Source organism: Dromaius novaehollandiae, chromosome 2, assembly GCF_036370855.1.
Source record: "Dromaius novaehollandiae isolate bDroNov1 chromosome 2, bDroNov1.hap1, whole genome shotgun sequence".
NCBI lineage: Eukaryota > Metazoa > Chordata > Aves > Casuariiformes > Dromaiidae > Dromaius > Dromaius novaehollandiae.
In genome coordinates, this window is record NC_088099.1 from 61,491,174 (window position 1) to 61,508,487 (window position 17,314).

At 38.2% G+C, this 17,314-nt stretch overlaps 1 protein-coding gene across 4 annotated transcripts in view; it reads left to right on the forward strand.

Moving 5' to 3' along the window:
* The window catches only part of RAMP3 (receptor activity modifying protein 3), a 59,374-nt gene that overhangs the window by 8,711 nt on the left and 33,349 nt on the right, over positions 1 to 17,314 (forward strand). For 3 of the 4 annotated variants that reach the window (XR_010387700.1, XM_026123596.2, XM_026123597.2), the window contains exons 2-3: positions 10,527 to 10,556; positions 13,524 to 13,656. Coding sequence is in view for 3 of the 4 variants with exons in the window: in XM_026123596.2 (XP_025979381.1) it covers positions 10,527 to 10,556; positions 13,524 to 13,656 (163 nt within the window). In the remaining variant the exon portion in view is untranslated. Of the gene's footprint in view, positions 1 to 10,526; positions 10,557 to 13,523; positions 13,657 to 14,778; positions 14,854 to 17,314 lie in introns of all 4 variants that reach the window. The other variant, XM_064506649.1, reaches the window with a different exon arrangement.

Here is a 17,314-nt window from a genome sequence, read left to right on the forward strand (position 1 = left end):
TCCTGAGCAATTCTATTATCTCAAGGGACAAAGTGGAAGATAGAGTTTATCATTTTCCCGTACAATGTTTACTTTTTTTGATTTTTCCATACTTGTTGACATATTCCTAGCACAGTTCTTGTTTTCCTACATATGTAAATGTAAGTGCTGCTGATCTGGTATTGTTATAACATCTTTTGATCTTGGCCCAGTCATATAGAGAAAATAAGGTCAGACATACTACCTTTTTTATTAATTTTCTTTTAAAAAAATATTGATAGGAGAGAAAAAACAGCTTATAGATTATTGACAGTTGTAAAGAAAGCTTTAATCTAAAGTTCAAGCACTTCATTGTCTTGTTGCTTTATATGTTTGTTATTAGACTTTTTTGTAGAACACATTAGTAAATGCTTTGTTTTTATTACTTAGGCATAATTATAATAAACCTTTAGAATGGAGTTAATTTATGAAGATAATAGATGGTGAAGAGAAGAAATTGAAAATTAAACCTTTCATTGTCATTTTCTTTTATTCCTTTAGTGGCATATGCTATTTGAAAAACTAAGCAAAAGAACTGTGTTGTTTTAAGAAATGTGAAATCAAAGAAAATACAGCATGTGCAAACCTAGAAGAACTTTGTTTCTACATGATCAGCTACACTTACCCTTCCTTGGTGGAAAGAAGCTGTGGTTCCTTCGAAGACTATTAGAAATCCTACCTAGCTTTGGGCAATATATCTTGAGAGGTGACACCTGGGATTTTGTGCTCCTTTGGGGCTCAGTTCTGCTCCTCAGATCCACTGAAATTAATGACTTAACTTGGGCTCAGTCCTAGAGTATTTCCTATACCAGGGTTGCACCTGTGCAAAGTTTCCTATGTGGATTTCCCTCAAGGGGAAATTACAGTATGCAGGAATCATACTGCCATTCTTGCTGGACAAGGATTTATTTTCAATTTATATTCCTTGGAGCAAGGATGCCATTGTGAAGTGCCATGCACACCTTCTGTGAGCATATATATATATATATATATAACAGTAATATATAGCAGTATAAGCAGACAAACGAGGCTCTGAGATTTTGTCACTGTTTTATTGCTCTTGTGAGTTCTTTGTACCAGTGTATCATTTAAAATGTTTTGTGATGATAGAGTTGTTGAGTATCCAGAATTTTTGAATCACTGATAGAAGGCTTGGGCCACTTAAGAAACAAACAACCCTACCTTCAAACACTCAGGCCAACTTACTCTTTCATAGTAGGCACAGACTACATTCATTGAAAACATGACTCCATTAAAATCATGTTGATGTAATGATTTGATGATGGTTAGTCACAGCAGTAGGAGCCTGAGAGAGAGGTGCATGTAGCATCAAGAGAGAGTGGATGTTCAGGGTGGGGATTTTTGTTGTCTAGGCAGAAAAGGGAAAAACATTTTCACAGGCCTTGTGTGATGGCATTATCTTGATTTAAAGTTTCTGCCGGTCAAGGGAAGAAGAAACTTTTAATGTCTTCAAGTATCACATGGTTTTAAACACTTCCTCAGGAGGGAGTGTGCTGTGACCTTTGTCTGTGAAACCTTCATGGGTCATTTCCCCTTCCCAAGGTTATTAAAAAAAAAAAAAAAAAAAAAAAAAGGTCATTTGACCTCTCCAAGGCTTATCCAGAGGAGCAAATTAAAGTCCTTATTTGTCTCAAGGGGCTGGTGTTTTACATCTCATTCACAGGTGGATAGGTGTTGAGTAGAGCCAATATTGTGCTGACCTTTTTTTTCCCTTATTATAGGTAAACCAAATGCAGTATTTCATTTTCTTGTGTCTTTTCCTGCTGCTTTGGCCAATGACAGACAGCTGGGTTGCAATAATGAGCACTCATTAGATCAAATATGTGCTTTTAGGTGATCAAGTGGTACGCGGTAGAGTGTTAGACTGAGGGTGCTCTGCTGTCCGGGATTCCCTTGAACAACTCCCATTGCTTGAGTCATGAGTTTGCAGGTGGACTAGGGCAGGGGAGAGAGCTTTCCACAGTAATTGTGAGCTTGCTGGCATTTTGTGGGGAGTAAGTCTAAACTATGATGTTGCCTTATTTGTTGATGCACCTTTCACATATTGTTACACAGCAGACGCATTTCACAATGATCTTTTAGGCAGAGAAAGATTATCAAGCACTTCAACTGCTCTGGCAGCTGTTTCTGAGAGAAGGAGGTAATTGTTAGGCAGAGCTCCTGGCACAGGACTGCTGTTTGGGTCACACTGTACTTAGCATGATGCCGATTCCTGCCTATGGTCTTAGACAAATCTCTTGTCACTTCTGTCATTATTTCCATAGCTGATGTAAAATGAAGACTGCTGTAACAGTACCTCACAAGGCTATAATGAACCCGAAGAAGTGTAGATGTTTAGGGTGGGAAATAAGATTTTTACCTCCTCTTATTAGAAACATTTATCTGTAATCATAAATTATTAAGAGCTATGATCTGGATAGTGAAGACATATACGTCTGTGACAACCACTGCATAACCATGACCCAGAAGACCAGGTTACACAGGTGGAGGTTAGATGAAAACCAGGACCATGAGGGCTTGCACAAGGCATGCGCATGCTACTTATGTCCTGAATAAGGATCTTTTCTCACGTTTTGGGGAACGTGCACATAATTGAATTCAGCCAGAGGTTTTTGGGGTTTGTCTGGGTAGCTGCCCTGCTCATCTCTAGCTGTATGCTGCAGCACCTCCTGAGTAGCTTAATTCTCTGGAACTCTCTTCTGGCCACCTTAAGTCAGATCATGGTTCCTGTATTGTTCTTGAGAGTCATCTTTAGAGTTTCTAATGCTGTGACTTTCTTCCTACTCTTGAAACAAATGTATTCCTATTTTTCTTCAGTTTTTCTCTCTGGAAGGATCCTGAGTTGGCTTTGCCAGCAAGGAACACATTTATCTATGCCACTCTTCAACAGCATGAAGAAAGTTTATTTCAAGCAATAGATCTTGTTGTTAGAGCGTTAAGCTTATCCACTGTCTGAAAATCAGTGATTATAAGAAATGTTATTTTATATTTCAGTTGTTCATTGTTTCATCAAAAATGTAACAGGACAGAGAAGATGTGAAGAAAATACTGTTTGATATTTCAGGTTGAGCCACATGACTTCAATTATAATACTGATCTAAAGGTTCAGTCAGTTGCTGAATAACTGCCTAAGTCTGTGATCGAATCAGTGTGATAAAATAAAACATACTGGTTTCAAGCAAAGTAGTAGACAACTCATCCAGCAATTCTGGAAGTAGACATAGGGTGTTCAGAAATTATCAAATACTATTTATATGCTGCCAACAGTGATTTGAGTACTTTACAAATGAATGTGAAGGACAATCATTTGTATTCCTGCTCTGAAAAATTTGCAGTGGAAGTATGACTTCAGAATAATTGACAACTTCTTTGCAGTCTCTGGAAAGTCGAGGAATTCTGAACCAACATGAGAGTGAACAGTTGATGCCCTCAGTAATGTTCCCTGCTGATTTGCACTGATGAAATAATAATAAAAAAAGCTTAAATTGCTTCCTTTTCATGCTTTTCTTGCTCTGCAGGAAGAGGACTCTAATATCCAGAGTTGTTAACTGTCTTAAATTACCTTACCAGTTCAGAAGCAATAGCATAATACTTAAAACAATGCTACAGTACAGCACTGAACTCCAGTTTTAGTTTTAAGTATTAAATTTCCTTGGCTAATATATCTGTCTTCCATATATTGGATACAGGAAAAAAATGAGAAAGTATTAAAAAGGATTCAGCATGAAAGCAAAGGATAATGCAAAGTGGCCTCCCATGTTGCTCTAAACCTCTAGAAATCTTCTTGGACATAGGGAATCCTTTTTTCAATTTCCAGGTTGTACCCTAGCCCAAACCAGCTGTATCTGTTATCTATATCCCTTCTGACTACATTTGTTACAGAGACTCTATAACTGTTAACTCTGATTAATTAAAAAAATAAAAAAACTCCCTTACCAGACCTCTGACTCATTGTTATCACTGAGAAAACTCCTGAACTTTCCCTTAGAGTTCACCCCAGTAAAAATCATTTCACATGTGCCGCATTGCATGCTGATGTCCCCCTGACTAGCCCATTGGTCTTTCCCAAACCCAGATTGCCCTGTAGTGTAGTACTGATGTGGAGCAGGAGTCCCGCAGGACTGGGCCGATATTATACTTCACTGATGCATTAAGAAATCAGTCCATCCCCCACCAAGTTCACCTTGCTTCTGCCTGTTGACATTCTGGTGTAGGCATATTTTTTCTGGGCCAGTTTTGAATGCAGATGTAACATTTCTTCCAAGCACAGTATTTATTGCAAGCTTCTGTTTATTCCCTGCATCCTTCCTTTGAGCCAGGTGCCTCTCGTGGCCTGGCTCTGTGAACTTTGGTTGCCTCATTTCCTGTGCTGCTTTCACACCACACCATGGTTGTTACTGCCTTTCTCCACAACCAGTCTGCTCCTACTGTAAAGGCAAGTGTAGAAAGGACAATTGGCAACAGAAAAAAAGATGACCTCCTGAGCCATGTATATTGTGATGAGGGTTATTTAAAGATCGGCAGGCGGGAGTTCAGTTTTTGTACCAATAACATTATTTTTCCATTCTGTACTTTTACAACAGCCTCTAGATGCAAAAGAATTAGGACAGCCATATCAGTTTCTCTTTGAGGATGGGACGCTTGAGAAGCTGTATTTTATTTTCCCTAAAGATAGACACCTTTATCTCACTGTGTAGCAGGTAGAAGTATCCAGCTGGACTGGTCAAAGGTAATGGTGAAACAGCTGTACATATCTACTTGCAATTGTCTCACAAGGAGAGAAACATCCACTGTGTGTACGTCAGGGAGCAGGGAGAGCAGAGCAGGGCACCCATGCACAGGAGTCAGGTGCCCCAGGGCCAGCAATGGGGACTGGGGCTAGAGCTAGCCTGGAGCAGGGCCAGCACCGAGTGCACTAACAGCATGCACGGGCCCTGAGCAGCCTCACCTAGGATCCCCATGCGCCCAGAGACTCCATTTCAGCTCAGGTCGGGGCACCCTGTACATAGGCCTGGGTCTGACCCTGCCTCCTGCGGTCCTGGCTTGTTCATGGATTGACTCTGGACCTATGTGTTGGGCAGCCTTGCCTCCAGGCTCTGCCCAGCTGGCTCAGACCCTGGTGGTTCTCACCCCGTTGGCAAGGGCAGAGCCTGTGCTGGGGTCACTGCGGCTCCTTGGCTCAGCCCCCATCGCAGAGCAGCCCCGCTTGTGCTGCTCCCTGACAAATGCTCCATGAATGTTGTGCTGTTTGTGAGCAGCCCCGTAAGCCTCCCAGTTCAGTGAGCTCCCTCTGTGCTTTGTCCATGAGAGCTCACATCAGAATGGACAATCATCATCAATTTTGCTTTCCTGAGTGTGTTACAGTTTTCTTCCTTGCCAGAAATTGATGCTTTGCCTGTCTACTTAGCAATTTTATGCTCAATTATCCTTTGTTATCTCTGTTGAGGGTTTAGCATCCTGGTGTGATTAGTTGAAATAAGAATTGGGTTCAGAGAAGCAATTTAAAAAATAACGCAGAGCTACAGTTGTCAGTGGTATGAAGTAAGCCTGAAACGATGGTAAGGGTAAAAACATAGATCCTCAAACACAGTGTGCAGCAGGGGGAGGACCAGCCAGCTTCCTAAGGTACTTGAGCAAGGTGTATTGTAAGGTTGTTGGGAAATAGATAACTTCAAGCTTCCACATCCCTGTATGAAGCCAGCAGCATTAGACTCTCCTCTGTCAGTTGTAGGCAGTGGCACTGAGAGCGTTAGGTCAAATCTGTCTCAATAACTTTGTAATTGTATCTTCTCTCACTTTCAGTGGGTTGATAAGTTGACTTATGTTAGGGTTAGGTCTTCATCTGGTTGAAATGGTCAAAACTGAATGAATGCTATTCTACACTAACCGAGGATCAGTGCTGTTTTTCCCAGCAGCTGACAGAGCAAACCTTGGCTTGTAGCTGAAGTTACAGAAATGATATATTCTGCCAGATGTTTCTTTTGCTGTCCGGAACAGTTTCTGCCCTCTGAGCTCCATAGCCACATACTAACTTAGTATCCTCCTTCCCCTCCTGCCAGCTCTGTGCTTGAGTTGATGATACAAAGCTTTGTGCACTAAAATGATGCAAAGTTGGAATAGGGAGATATACTTGCATCTGTCTTTAAAGAAAGGCTTACTTTCAGTATTTGGCTGGGGGTAGGTATAGGGGTTATGCAGAGTAAAAAAGTGTATTTGATGAAATACGTCTGAAGAAACTGTTTGCCTTGTACTCCTCGTATTTAAAGGCTGTCATGGGAAATTCCTTTCTTTTTCCCCCGAGATCCCTAGTGAGCCACAGTGAAAAGTTGTGCTGACATGAGGGGGTAGGTAATTTCAAAGTGAATCTGAGGTTACTTCAGGTGTGAGCTGGCTTCTCCTGTTGCTCAGGCAGTGCTGTGGGGGCTCAGGTGGGAGAGCTGCTTGGGCTTTCCTGTCGTGCTTCAGGACTGCTCAGCCACTTTGGAGCCTGAAGTGTCTTGGCCACACACATTTGACATGGCCCCTTTACATGGCTTTTAAAGAAATTCTTGGAAGGCACACATGGGATGCTGGTGTAAGCTCATCTTTTCTTGCTGTGTTTGTACAGGCCTAGTGCAGTGAGGCTCTTGAGCTCAGAGACGCAACAGTAACACAGATAATAAACATAAAGAAATCCTGTGTGTCAGAACATGGGTGAAAGTCTGTCTTTCCATACCAGTTTCTTATGCATCAGATATCCTGAAGTGTCTATCGATTTCTGCCAGAAAACACTTCGCAGAGCTCTGGAGTGCGGGTGCTGTGTAATAATAAAACTAGATTTAAATGAAAAATTGGTGAATTTAACACTATCTTTAATACCATCTATGCAACTGGTAGATTTATCTGAACAGCATTTAAATACCTGGAGAAATACAGGTACTGTCCTATAAGATCAATTTGTTCAGTATTTAAGACTTAAAAAAGAAATGTGGGTAGTGACATTTGATCGATACAACCAAATGATATTAATAGAATTTTAATCTCTCTACTGCATTTCTAACAAATTGTAGTAAGACTGCAGAGCAACAGCTGCATTTCAGACTGTGATCTTAATTGCCTTTATGAACTGTGTCAGTCATTTTTTGTACAGACTTAGGATTCTGCAGAAAGAGGCAGATGTTGGTTTAGTTTGCATAACTGTCAGTACTGATCTGATGTCCAGACATATTGTTAAATATTAGATGATGGTGATTGGCAGGACCCTTTTTAAAAGGAGGTGTAACAGTGTGGACTTGAGGTTTAACTTGAGATCATTAGATGTTTTTGCTTGCTGTGAGAAATATGGTTGAGAAGAAGCATGTTTTTGGATCAGACAACACAAATTTCAAAACTGAGTGTATACAAAGCAAAAAAAAAAAAAAGGGGGAGATTACGCTGCTGTAATTGCTGATGAAAAACTACACATACAGGTTAGGTAAAACAGGAAGTACTTTTCTATCTGCATTCTGAGGAAGTATTGCAGCCTTGCAGAAATCTTACAATCTTGTTATTAATTTCAGCATACTGAAGAAATGGTCAGATAAGCAAAAATAATATTCTGACACTTCCCTCCTATGTACTTATACAAGGTTTCAAAATTGGTGTTACAAAGTGTTTTGAGGAACATGTAGTGAAAATAACACATCAATCAAATATTGTTTAGATTTATTAAGTAGTTGAGATACAAAAACTTTCAGTACTACTCTTAAGCCTCTGGTGGAAAAGAAACAACAGTACCTAATAACAGTATATCGTAAAAATAAACATTGAGAAATATTTATCCATCTCACAAAAAGCAGAAGCTTCTATACTTGAGTAACTATAGGACAAAAGTTTCATTCTCATGCATCTCAATGGTAAATTTACATATTGCTGTGAGTCCATTCTGAATTTCCTTTTTAATGTCAAGAGGATTTCTGATTGCCAAAGGAGAATATAGACTAGGCAATAAAAGGCTTCAGTGAATATGTAGGATCTGATTTTCGCTTTTTAATGAACAAGATTTTGGAGTAGGTTGGTAATAAAAGCTTACTTTGTTTCTTCATTTTCTTATTTTCTGTTGTTATTTTCCTTACTTGCTTATCTTTTTTTTTTCTTTACAACACGTTTCCAAACCTATTTTTCCCTATCTTGCCTTCATTGTCATTGTACCAGTCGCTCCAATTTTAAATTGGTTGGTCCTTTACTGCCGATTCCACTAATGCTAGGGGCAATCATTCCTGCCACCTACAGTATATGGAATAAATAAAAGTTGAAGGCAGTTGCTGTCATCTGGTATCAATATAACTAAGCCTACAGGCAACTGGTAGGGTTAAGCAACCTCCTCTTTTCCCCTCAAATGTTGTTTCAGGTAAGAATGCATGGAAATGTAGCTAGGAAATTGCTTATTATGGGGCTGCGGCAACATCTTCCAACGACTGCGACTGCTCTTTGCTTCCCATTGATATGTTTCTTCTAATGAGATGTGATGGCATAAACATTTCAGTACACTGCAAATATGTTGGACTTGCCCCTTCTTAAAAGGGCTGATTGAAAGGTCCTACTTTCTGTGTAAACTGTCATGACCAAAAAGCTTTGTTAAATCTTTGTTATGAGTTGAATACCTGAGACCACTGAAAATAGCGAAGGATGAGTATGATAGCCTGTGGTGGTCTGTATTGTTATTTTACCCTCATCTGAATATATCTGGACTCTTTTGGTTGGGGGTAGGTATGAAACATCCCGTGTTACTCTGTTTTGATCAGATCAGAAAATTCTAAAAACAGGTTTTCCTATAACCAGAGGGATTTGTGAGAAGAACACAAATCTGAGAACCAAGAGCCATTTATTCTGTACTTGGCTGATCATAGCTTTCTTATGTGACACTGGAGAAGTCACTTAATCTCTCTATTTGTAAAATATGGGTACGTTGTTTTCTCTTATTGGTTCTCTCTCGTTGTAACTCATGTTTTTATTTATGTCACAGTGGTCTTGTGAGGATTAACACAGAAATATCTACAAAGTATTTAGAGATCAGTGACAATTCATAGAAAAAGAATTCCAGGTGCAATCTGCACTCATCAAGGGAGCATCTATGGTTGCGCATCTAAACTTTCCTCAGAAAAAGTGGTTTTAGTTTCTTTATAGAATGTGTACTTTTAATCCCATCTTTAGTTTTATGGAATTGATGAAGCACATTTTCAAGTGCAGATTAAAGAAAAACCTATCCATGGACTCAAGTGTATTTACTAGTTAATAGCTTTGTAAAAAAGGTGTTTTATTTACAAAAGAGATGCAACCATCAGAGTGTATAATGGAATTTCAGCTCTTTATGTTTGGATGCAATAAAGTATTCTGATACACAGATTCCTACTCTTCATAATTTCAGTACATTCTGTCTCATTAGCAATTAACACAGAGATTAGTGCTTGACTGGAAGAAAAATATATTCTTAGAGGGATCTAAATTCTTCTCAGATATATGTGTACAACAGTTTGCATTTAACTCAATCAGGAGCTTGGGATATTTCAGTAAAGGCAGAATTTCAGTGTAATTGGGGCTGATATTTTGTTCCATATATCTTGGCTCATTTTATTGGAGTGACACACAGAGTATAAACAAGGAGCAGGAGGTACTCATCTGTGTTAAATTACTCATTTCATTTCTGATACAAGGCTAGCACTGCAAAGATTTGCCAGCAATTTTTTTTTCCATAGGAGGTCAAAAATAATTGAAGTCACATCCTTCCTAGCTATATTTGCAAAATGCTAAGTGTAGCTGCAGCTACGCTCACGCAGTGGGCTGTTGCTAATTTCATCTATCTGCAGGTACTGCAAATTGCTGGTCAGAAGACTCCTTCTTTTGGCATATTCCGTATTTCCATTAGGAGACTCATCTGACATACGTGTGTTAACGTAACTTCCACGTCAGATGCTTATAGGTTTTGAGCTTATGTTTTTCAAAATATATAAATTCACTGTGGAAAAGATGGAGACCATAAAACACAGCATTATATTTCCAAATGAATAGAGGACATGTTACCTATTTTTGATTTTGTGCTTGCTTAATTTCAATAACAGAAGGATTTGTTTTGCACTTCAGGATGTGTAATTGACCTACATTTCATGTGGATGTGTTTGCTTCTCCAACTTTTTAATGGCAGCCCCCTCAAGAAACTAAAATAAAAATTCCCTTCTGCCTAACCCTTAACTTTGGAAACTACAGAAAAAATTGGCGTTGACAGACCCATAAAAGTCTACATGACTCAGCTGTTTAAGAGATAGATAAAAAGCAATTTAAAAGAAATCATGTTGTCTAAATGTTCATTTTTCCATTCAAACACATTCTGATAAAAATGAAACTAATGTTCAAATGAGGTGTTTTATTGCAACATGAAGTATGTTCAGGTTTGCTTGTATCTGCACTAATTCTAACCATTACAGAATAAAGTGAAGATATCTAACCAATCTCTATCTTTTCCCCCCCCCCAGTTAATGGTCTAATGACGCTTGGATTAACAGGTAAGCTTTACTTCTAAAATTCAAACATACATTTCTGTTTTGTTCATGATAGCTGTTTAAAAAGCACTTCCATTCTATCTCATTTCAATTAGTCAGCCTTCATGCATTTTTTACAATTGGTCTTGTCCATTGGTTATATGAACAGACAGTGGCTCCGTGTTTGTAAAGATCAGTCTCAATAGTGATGGTAAAGCTGCAGAATTATTCATAAATTTGAAACTCTTTGGCCAGGGTTTTAGACAGAAACTCTTACGTTGCCACATTGTTCCAGGAGGCAGATCTTTTTCGTACTATTCATACTATGACTCTTTCAGAACTTTCTTAAAACCTTTCAAAACTTTAAAGTTCTGAAGAAATGCAAGCAAAATTAACAAGGCCATGGAAAATCCATTTAAACACCCCACTGAGAAGGAGCTGGAGTCAATAGTTGGTGCACATTACGTAATGAGAACAAGCTTGTATTCTGTTGAATTTATAGGGTTATAAATCAAGTGATAGCTTGCTATTTAGAATACTCAGCCAGGGCGGCCAGTGTTGCCTAAATTTTGTAAAAGCATCCCTGCAGAATTCAAGTTGCGAGGCATACATCTGTCATATCTGGTTGTGAATTCTGCCCAGTTTTAATGTTCACCTGCACATCTACCACTGAAAGGTATAAATTATAACTGCTAGATGAATTGGTGGGAACACTCGAATAGACAGTGTTCTTAACTATCATGTTAACTTCCCTGTTTTGTAACTTTTACCATTCCTATTACTGGTGATAAATTGTAGTTCTGAATTTTTATAATGTTGATGAAGTCTTAGCGTCAGCCATAAGAGCTCTGACAATGAGAAGTGATGAAGTAGGTAGGGTCAGAAGCAATGAGTTTATTCAGATGGTCCCAATCAGTTAGCCGTAGGCCTGAAGAGGTTTGTAGCTGGTATGAAGTAGTAGACTTAGGGACTTAGATGTAAAATAACTGCCTAGTTATAGTCCGACTATTGTTTGAAAGTATACAAAAGCAAAGTATTTTGTTGATCAGATGTGGTGGCTGCCTCTTAGTTGGCACACGGCATTACTGAATCGGTGACTTCTCCAGCTAAAAGAATCAGCTGCTATAGTTTGAATTAAGTCGGCAAGGCAATCCTGCTTGGGCTCTGAAAGGAGAGCTCTGATGAGTCTCCTTCATGGATTAAGCACTGTAATGTGTACCTGGTGCTGTTTTACAATCACACATCTCATTTTGAATGAAGATATTCCAGTTTGTAATCAACAACTGAATCATGTTAAGAAGTCTGAAACCAATCATCCTGCCTCTGTTTTATTGGACTAAATAGTAAGGATCTCTACCCTGTTGCCAGCAAGGACTCTAACTGGATTCTCATCAAATGAAGACTTGCATGCTTTTGACCTTACTTCACTTAACAATATTTTTTGCTAACACAACATAAAATTAGAACATAGGAAGAGGAGAAAAGTTGGGAGGAACCTCGATTTTGCAATAAAATTTCCTGAGTGACGGCTGTAGATTATTACCATTTGTTGTTTATATAGCAGCTGTGAATAAAGTAACTTTTAGATGCTGGAGGAAGAGTTTTGAAAAGGGCAACCATAAAGCAGCTCCTCCCTGCCTGGGAGGAAGGCAGGATTTCAGGTTCTCTGGAGCAGTAGACAAAGAAGCTGAGGTAGGAACAAGGCCACCAGCAATGATAGAATCCTACTTTCAAAATGTAGCTGATATAAGGAAAAGAAATATCTCCTCTCTGCAATGTAGATAGATAAAAATGATGATTCAAAAATTGGTGGAAGACTTAGTTCTGCATAGACTTTTTTTCTCAGTGATTAAAAAATGGACAAAATGGTCTGTTCTTCCTGGCTTTTCTCTTAAAACTAACTATTCCTCCAGAATTCTCAAAGGGAGCTGTCTGGCACACAGATTTGTTAGGACTGCAGTTTTGTCGGGATGGATTTTTTTCTCAGATTCCTTTGGTTAAAAGAGAAGAAATGCCAGTGTTTTATTCTAACTAGTTTACTAATTTAATTTAGGCATTATATTAAGTATGTTGAAAAATACGTCCACAAATAATTTTTAGTATTCCCAAAAATGTATGCATTTTGTATGTAAAAGTGGAATCAAAATAATTGAAATGATAAAGGTAAAGGTAAAGGAAGACGTATTCCAAAATCAGATTACATAATCAAAACAGAATGTTTCAGCCTTGGCAAAATCAAATACTTCCGCTACTCTGAATAAATTTTTTTCAGAATTTTAATTTTATAAGAAATGTCAAAATATTGGCTTTGTATTCCAATTCAGGTGTGAACTGGATAAGTACTTTTGACTTTGACTCTAAATATTGTTGTGGAGTTGCCATTACATATTTCAAAAGGTACAGGCTTGCTCAGGACAAGGTTAATTCCTTTTTTCCCAGTAGCTGGATATTTGTAACGTTAACATCAGATAATGGCAAATAATTACATTAATGGATATGCTAGGCAAAAATCTTAATTGTGACCATGGGTTTTCAAGCCTTAAGTTAATAAGGTGTAAAAATCTTTCTGACATAGAGGTATATTTATAGTCATACAGTTAGTTCCATGGGACACGTCTGTATAAGCTTGAGCAGTACTTTCTACAGTGAGGGCCTGGGAAGTGTATGACCTGCTAATTCCAGTTAGCTTTTAATTAATGGTGCAGGTGTTCAGTCAGAAGTTAGTAAGATTAGAAATTCAGTAAGATTAGAAAAGTGACTAGGTAGGTTTCTCTGTGCAAGATCTAAAAGGTGATATGGTGAGGTACAGTATTTTATACTGAGGTTTTTTTTAATAAACATACATTTTACATATCAAGTTGTGTAGAAAGTTGAATGTTAGTTTTACAGCAATTTAAGTGGCAGGCTTACATGAATGAGTTTGTGAAAGATGCATTCATGCTTCTTCTATTTCAATGTTTGGGATTTAAGGTGCTTTCTGACTTTACCTAGGTGCACGTCAACAGACTAATCTCTGCAATGAATCCCTCATGTTAGAAAAGTTGCCTGCCTGTGGAAAATCCTTTGAAGAGATGATGAAGAAAGTAGACTCTAAAAAATGGTGCAACCTGACAGAATTTATCATGTAAGAGTTAGTTTTGATTTTGATACATTCTCATCTTCTTATAGTGACTGTCCTTTAATAAAATTGATCCCCTCAAATGTCAAGGACACCTTGACACCTAGGAGGGATGTGCAAGTTCTCTAAAGCAGAATAGTTTAGACCTGTCTTTATTTTATCCTCACAGGCAAAGTCTGATAAATTTTAGCAATTCTGTTGAGGAAAAAGCTTTTCCCCACTAAATGTAAAATGTTCGCCATATTTTGAAGTCAGTGAAGGGAGTTTTTGCCTTAGTCTTTCACTTGCCTTTGCTTCTCCTTTCACTTACTACAGGAGTGAAAGTCAGGGTAATGCTTCATAAATAAATAATTCCATTAATAATCCTTTCTTTTGCGTTTTCTCTCAGAGCGCCTTTCACAACAATTTATGGCTATTTTATGATGGCTATTTTATCAGTACCTAATGAAAGTCATGGTTTACCACTATCCCTAAAGCATGGTTTACCACTATCCCTAAAGCATGTAAAATGTTTGTGTTCCAGATAAATTGAAAACCTCCTGTATTTGGTTCCCATTGCAGAGAGCTAAACTGTAGCTCTTAAGTCCCTGCAATATGACCTCACACTATGCAATATGGCTCACAGAGAGAGACCCAGTTCTTGACTCTGAGTACACAAAATAAATCATTTTAGCGGAGATTAACCAGTAGGCTAATGAATACTATTTGGTATTGCTTTTACCTCGGTTGTGTTTATATTTCATTTGTATTTCAGTATATTTTATGCAAATGTTACTTAAATCCATTTTTTTCTGTGACAGCACTAAGGTAATGTGATTCTAGAATCACACTATTTTGTTTTCTTTGTTGGTAGCAATGTAGCTCCTTCTCTGATTTCTCTTTCAGTAAGATGACAATAATACTTCCTGAGGCATAGCTTCAGAAATCTACCTCTTGTGTGAAATTATCCTGTCCAAATGTAAAATGATCTGTGTATTGATACTGTTGCAGTTTGTGTCTATGCCTGCCAGATAGCAGGGAGGGGGGGGAGTAAGCACCACCTGTTCTGTTTGAATGACTAAAAAACTTCTAGCCTGATAGTAGTGAGGGAAGCATTATTATTTTCTTATCTCTGTTCTTGTTTTGTAGTTGCTGGAGATGTTTAAACATCTTTTTCTAAAGCTGCACACTTCAAACTCTGGTCTGGAGGAAACTCACAGTAATGTGAGCTCATGTAATTTGTGGCTTTTTTGGCTTCATGGAGCATCTGCTTCTTCAGAGCATGTCTGCTCACGCATAATGCTTGGTTTTCGGAAGTGCCGAGTACCCTCTACACCAACTGAAATCAGAGGAAACTGCAGGTGTTCAGCACTTCAGAAAATTAGGCTCAAGTGAATTAGCTCTGGTGAAATACAAGCCAATCTGAAAGATAACATCTTCCTGGATTTGAAACTGCACCAATGCAGTACTCTGGTTTTGGGGCTGCTCCTGAGGCACGGTAGCCACAAGTTAGCCATTACCACATCTGTTATAATTTCCTTTAGCCCCAGATATGTTCTTGTCTTATATGAACTCTGATCGTGTCCCCTGTTGATTATCACTTCATGTTTACCATCAATAGACAAAACAGATAATGAAGCATTGGACCTCTGTGCTATGTTGCAGCAGTTCCCTGTGCTTCTCTGCTATTGACACCTGTATTCAAATGTCCTGCCTGTTGATAATGTTTCCTAATCTGACAGCATACTAACTACTTAGATGCTATTCCCTTTTAGCACTTTTATTTGCATATGCTGGAAGACACTGCAGCTCACCTTTTAAAAGGTAGAGTTTTAAAACACACAGCACTAGTGTGAAAGATGCATACATGCATCTCTTCTCCAATTGTGGAGAAAAGCAAGAGGAGATAAGTCCTTGTTATCCAGCTTGGTCCCTTTTGTGCCCTAAGGATGACAGTACTTTCTAGCTCCTGTCTCTATCCTAAAGCCAGATCTAGTTAGAGTGAGCTTTGGGACATGTACAGTGCACTGAAATCCTCTTTCTGCAAGTTGTGGAATGGCTGAAAATGGGCTCTTTGGCTACCTCTCATTGAAGAAACTTGCCAATCCTGCCCTGATGGCTCAGACATCAGTACTGGGTGGGGTGTGTTTTATAAAGCATCTGAGCAATATAACTGGCATTTCTGCCTATTGTACTCAAAATAATTTATGAACAGAGCAAAACCCTAGTTACTGCTTTCTTCTCTTTGGTTAGGTAGCAGAATGGCCCAAAGGACCTGCGAGTCTCAAGGGGTGTTATTCCAGTTTTCCAGTACTCTGTGAATATTTTGAGATATTTCTTCCACCTTGCCCAAACTTCTTCTTACTATAAATCTGAAGCTGTCTACTATACTCTTAGGCCATAATAGAAAATGGTGGAACTGAACGTTTGATGATGCATTTTTTACCTCATCTGAGAAGAGACTTAACACCAAGGCGGGGGAGAAAAGAAATGAGTATGTCATCTTCTTGGAAATGTTGTTAGTAACAGAGCTGTTGAAATTCTCTTACCATATAGAAAGCAAACTTGTTTATGTAAGAGTGCAAATCTTAGAGCAAAGAGAAAAAACAGTGTTTGTAAATAGATGGGAAAGTAGACATCCGAGAAAAAAGAGGATACAGATTTCAGGGTGTGTGTAGAGTTGTATTACAGCCTTTGGGGTATTACTGACTTCAGATTTTGTGCTATACAGAAATATTTAAACGATAGGATAGCAGAGTCAGATGTGCTGGAGCCTAACTTTTCTGTGATGTTCATTGCAATCGGAAGTCAGCACGGGAGAAATTGTTTTGCAGTGAACTGACAATAAATCAAGAGCAAAAGAGGTAATCCAGGTTAACTCTTTCAAAATGGAGTAAGTGACCTTTCACACAAGCAGTGGAGAATAAGGTCCTTGAAATGGAGAGCTGATGGTTAGCACGTTGACGAATTGCGTTGTAACTTCCCAGTGAGAGAAGTGAGCAGTGTATGTCACAGCATTGACATTAAGCCTTTGGATATTACTGAGCTCAAATGATTACTTTTTAGAGCTAAAGACATACTATTAAAACTAATTATGCATGTTATGGGAAAATCAAGACATGTTTTGATTTTTATTTTACTTACACAATTTCTTGATCAAAAAATAGCTGTTTCAGTAAAGCTAATAGAAATGTGGTCCTTCAGAACTTAAAAAACGTAGAAGTATTTATTACTTTACAGTGTTGGGGATGTATTAATGTTCTAGAAAGCAAAAAATGAATTGCAGAATTCTCATTTTGCATGCATAAGCTGTGTTTATTCTATTTTCCAATATTTCCCCCCTTTTATGTAGCCAGAAATTGTACTGAAATCTAACAGAGAGATGTGTGTGCAACCATAAGAAGAAAAGTCTTAGAATGCAAGTGCTACTAAATTTATTTAATAAATAATTTAAATACTAGATTATACTAGGAGCAATAATTTTATTACTGTAGCACATCTAGTTACAAGTTATTTTCCTCATTTTTGAAGGAAGGACTGCAATTTTCCCCAGTCTGATCTCCATCATAATTGTATTTTAATCATAAATTTGAATTCATTGCTGATATCTTGTTCATATTGATAAGCATCCTCAACTAATGGGATTACTTGCAGTACAGTCAAGGATACTTTCAGGAGTCAAAGT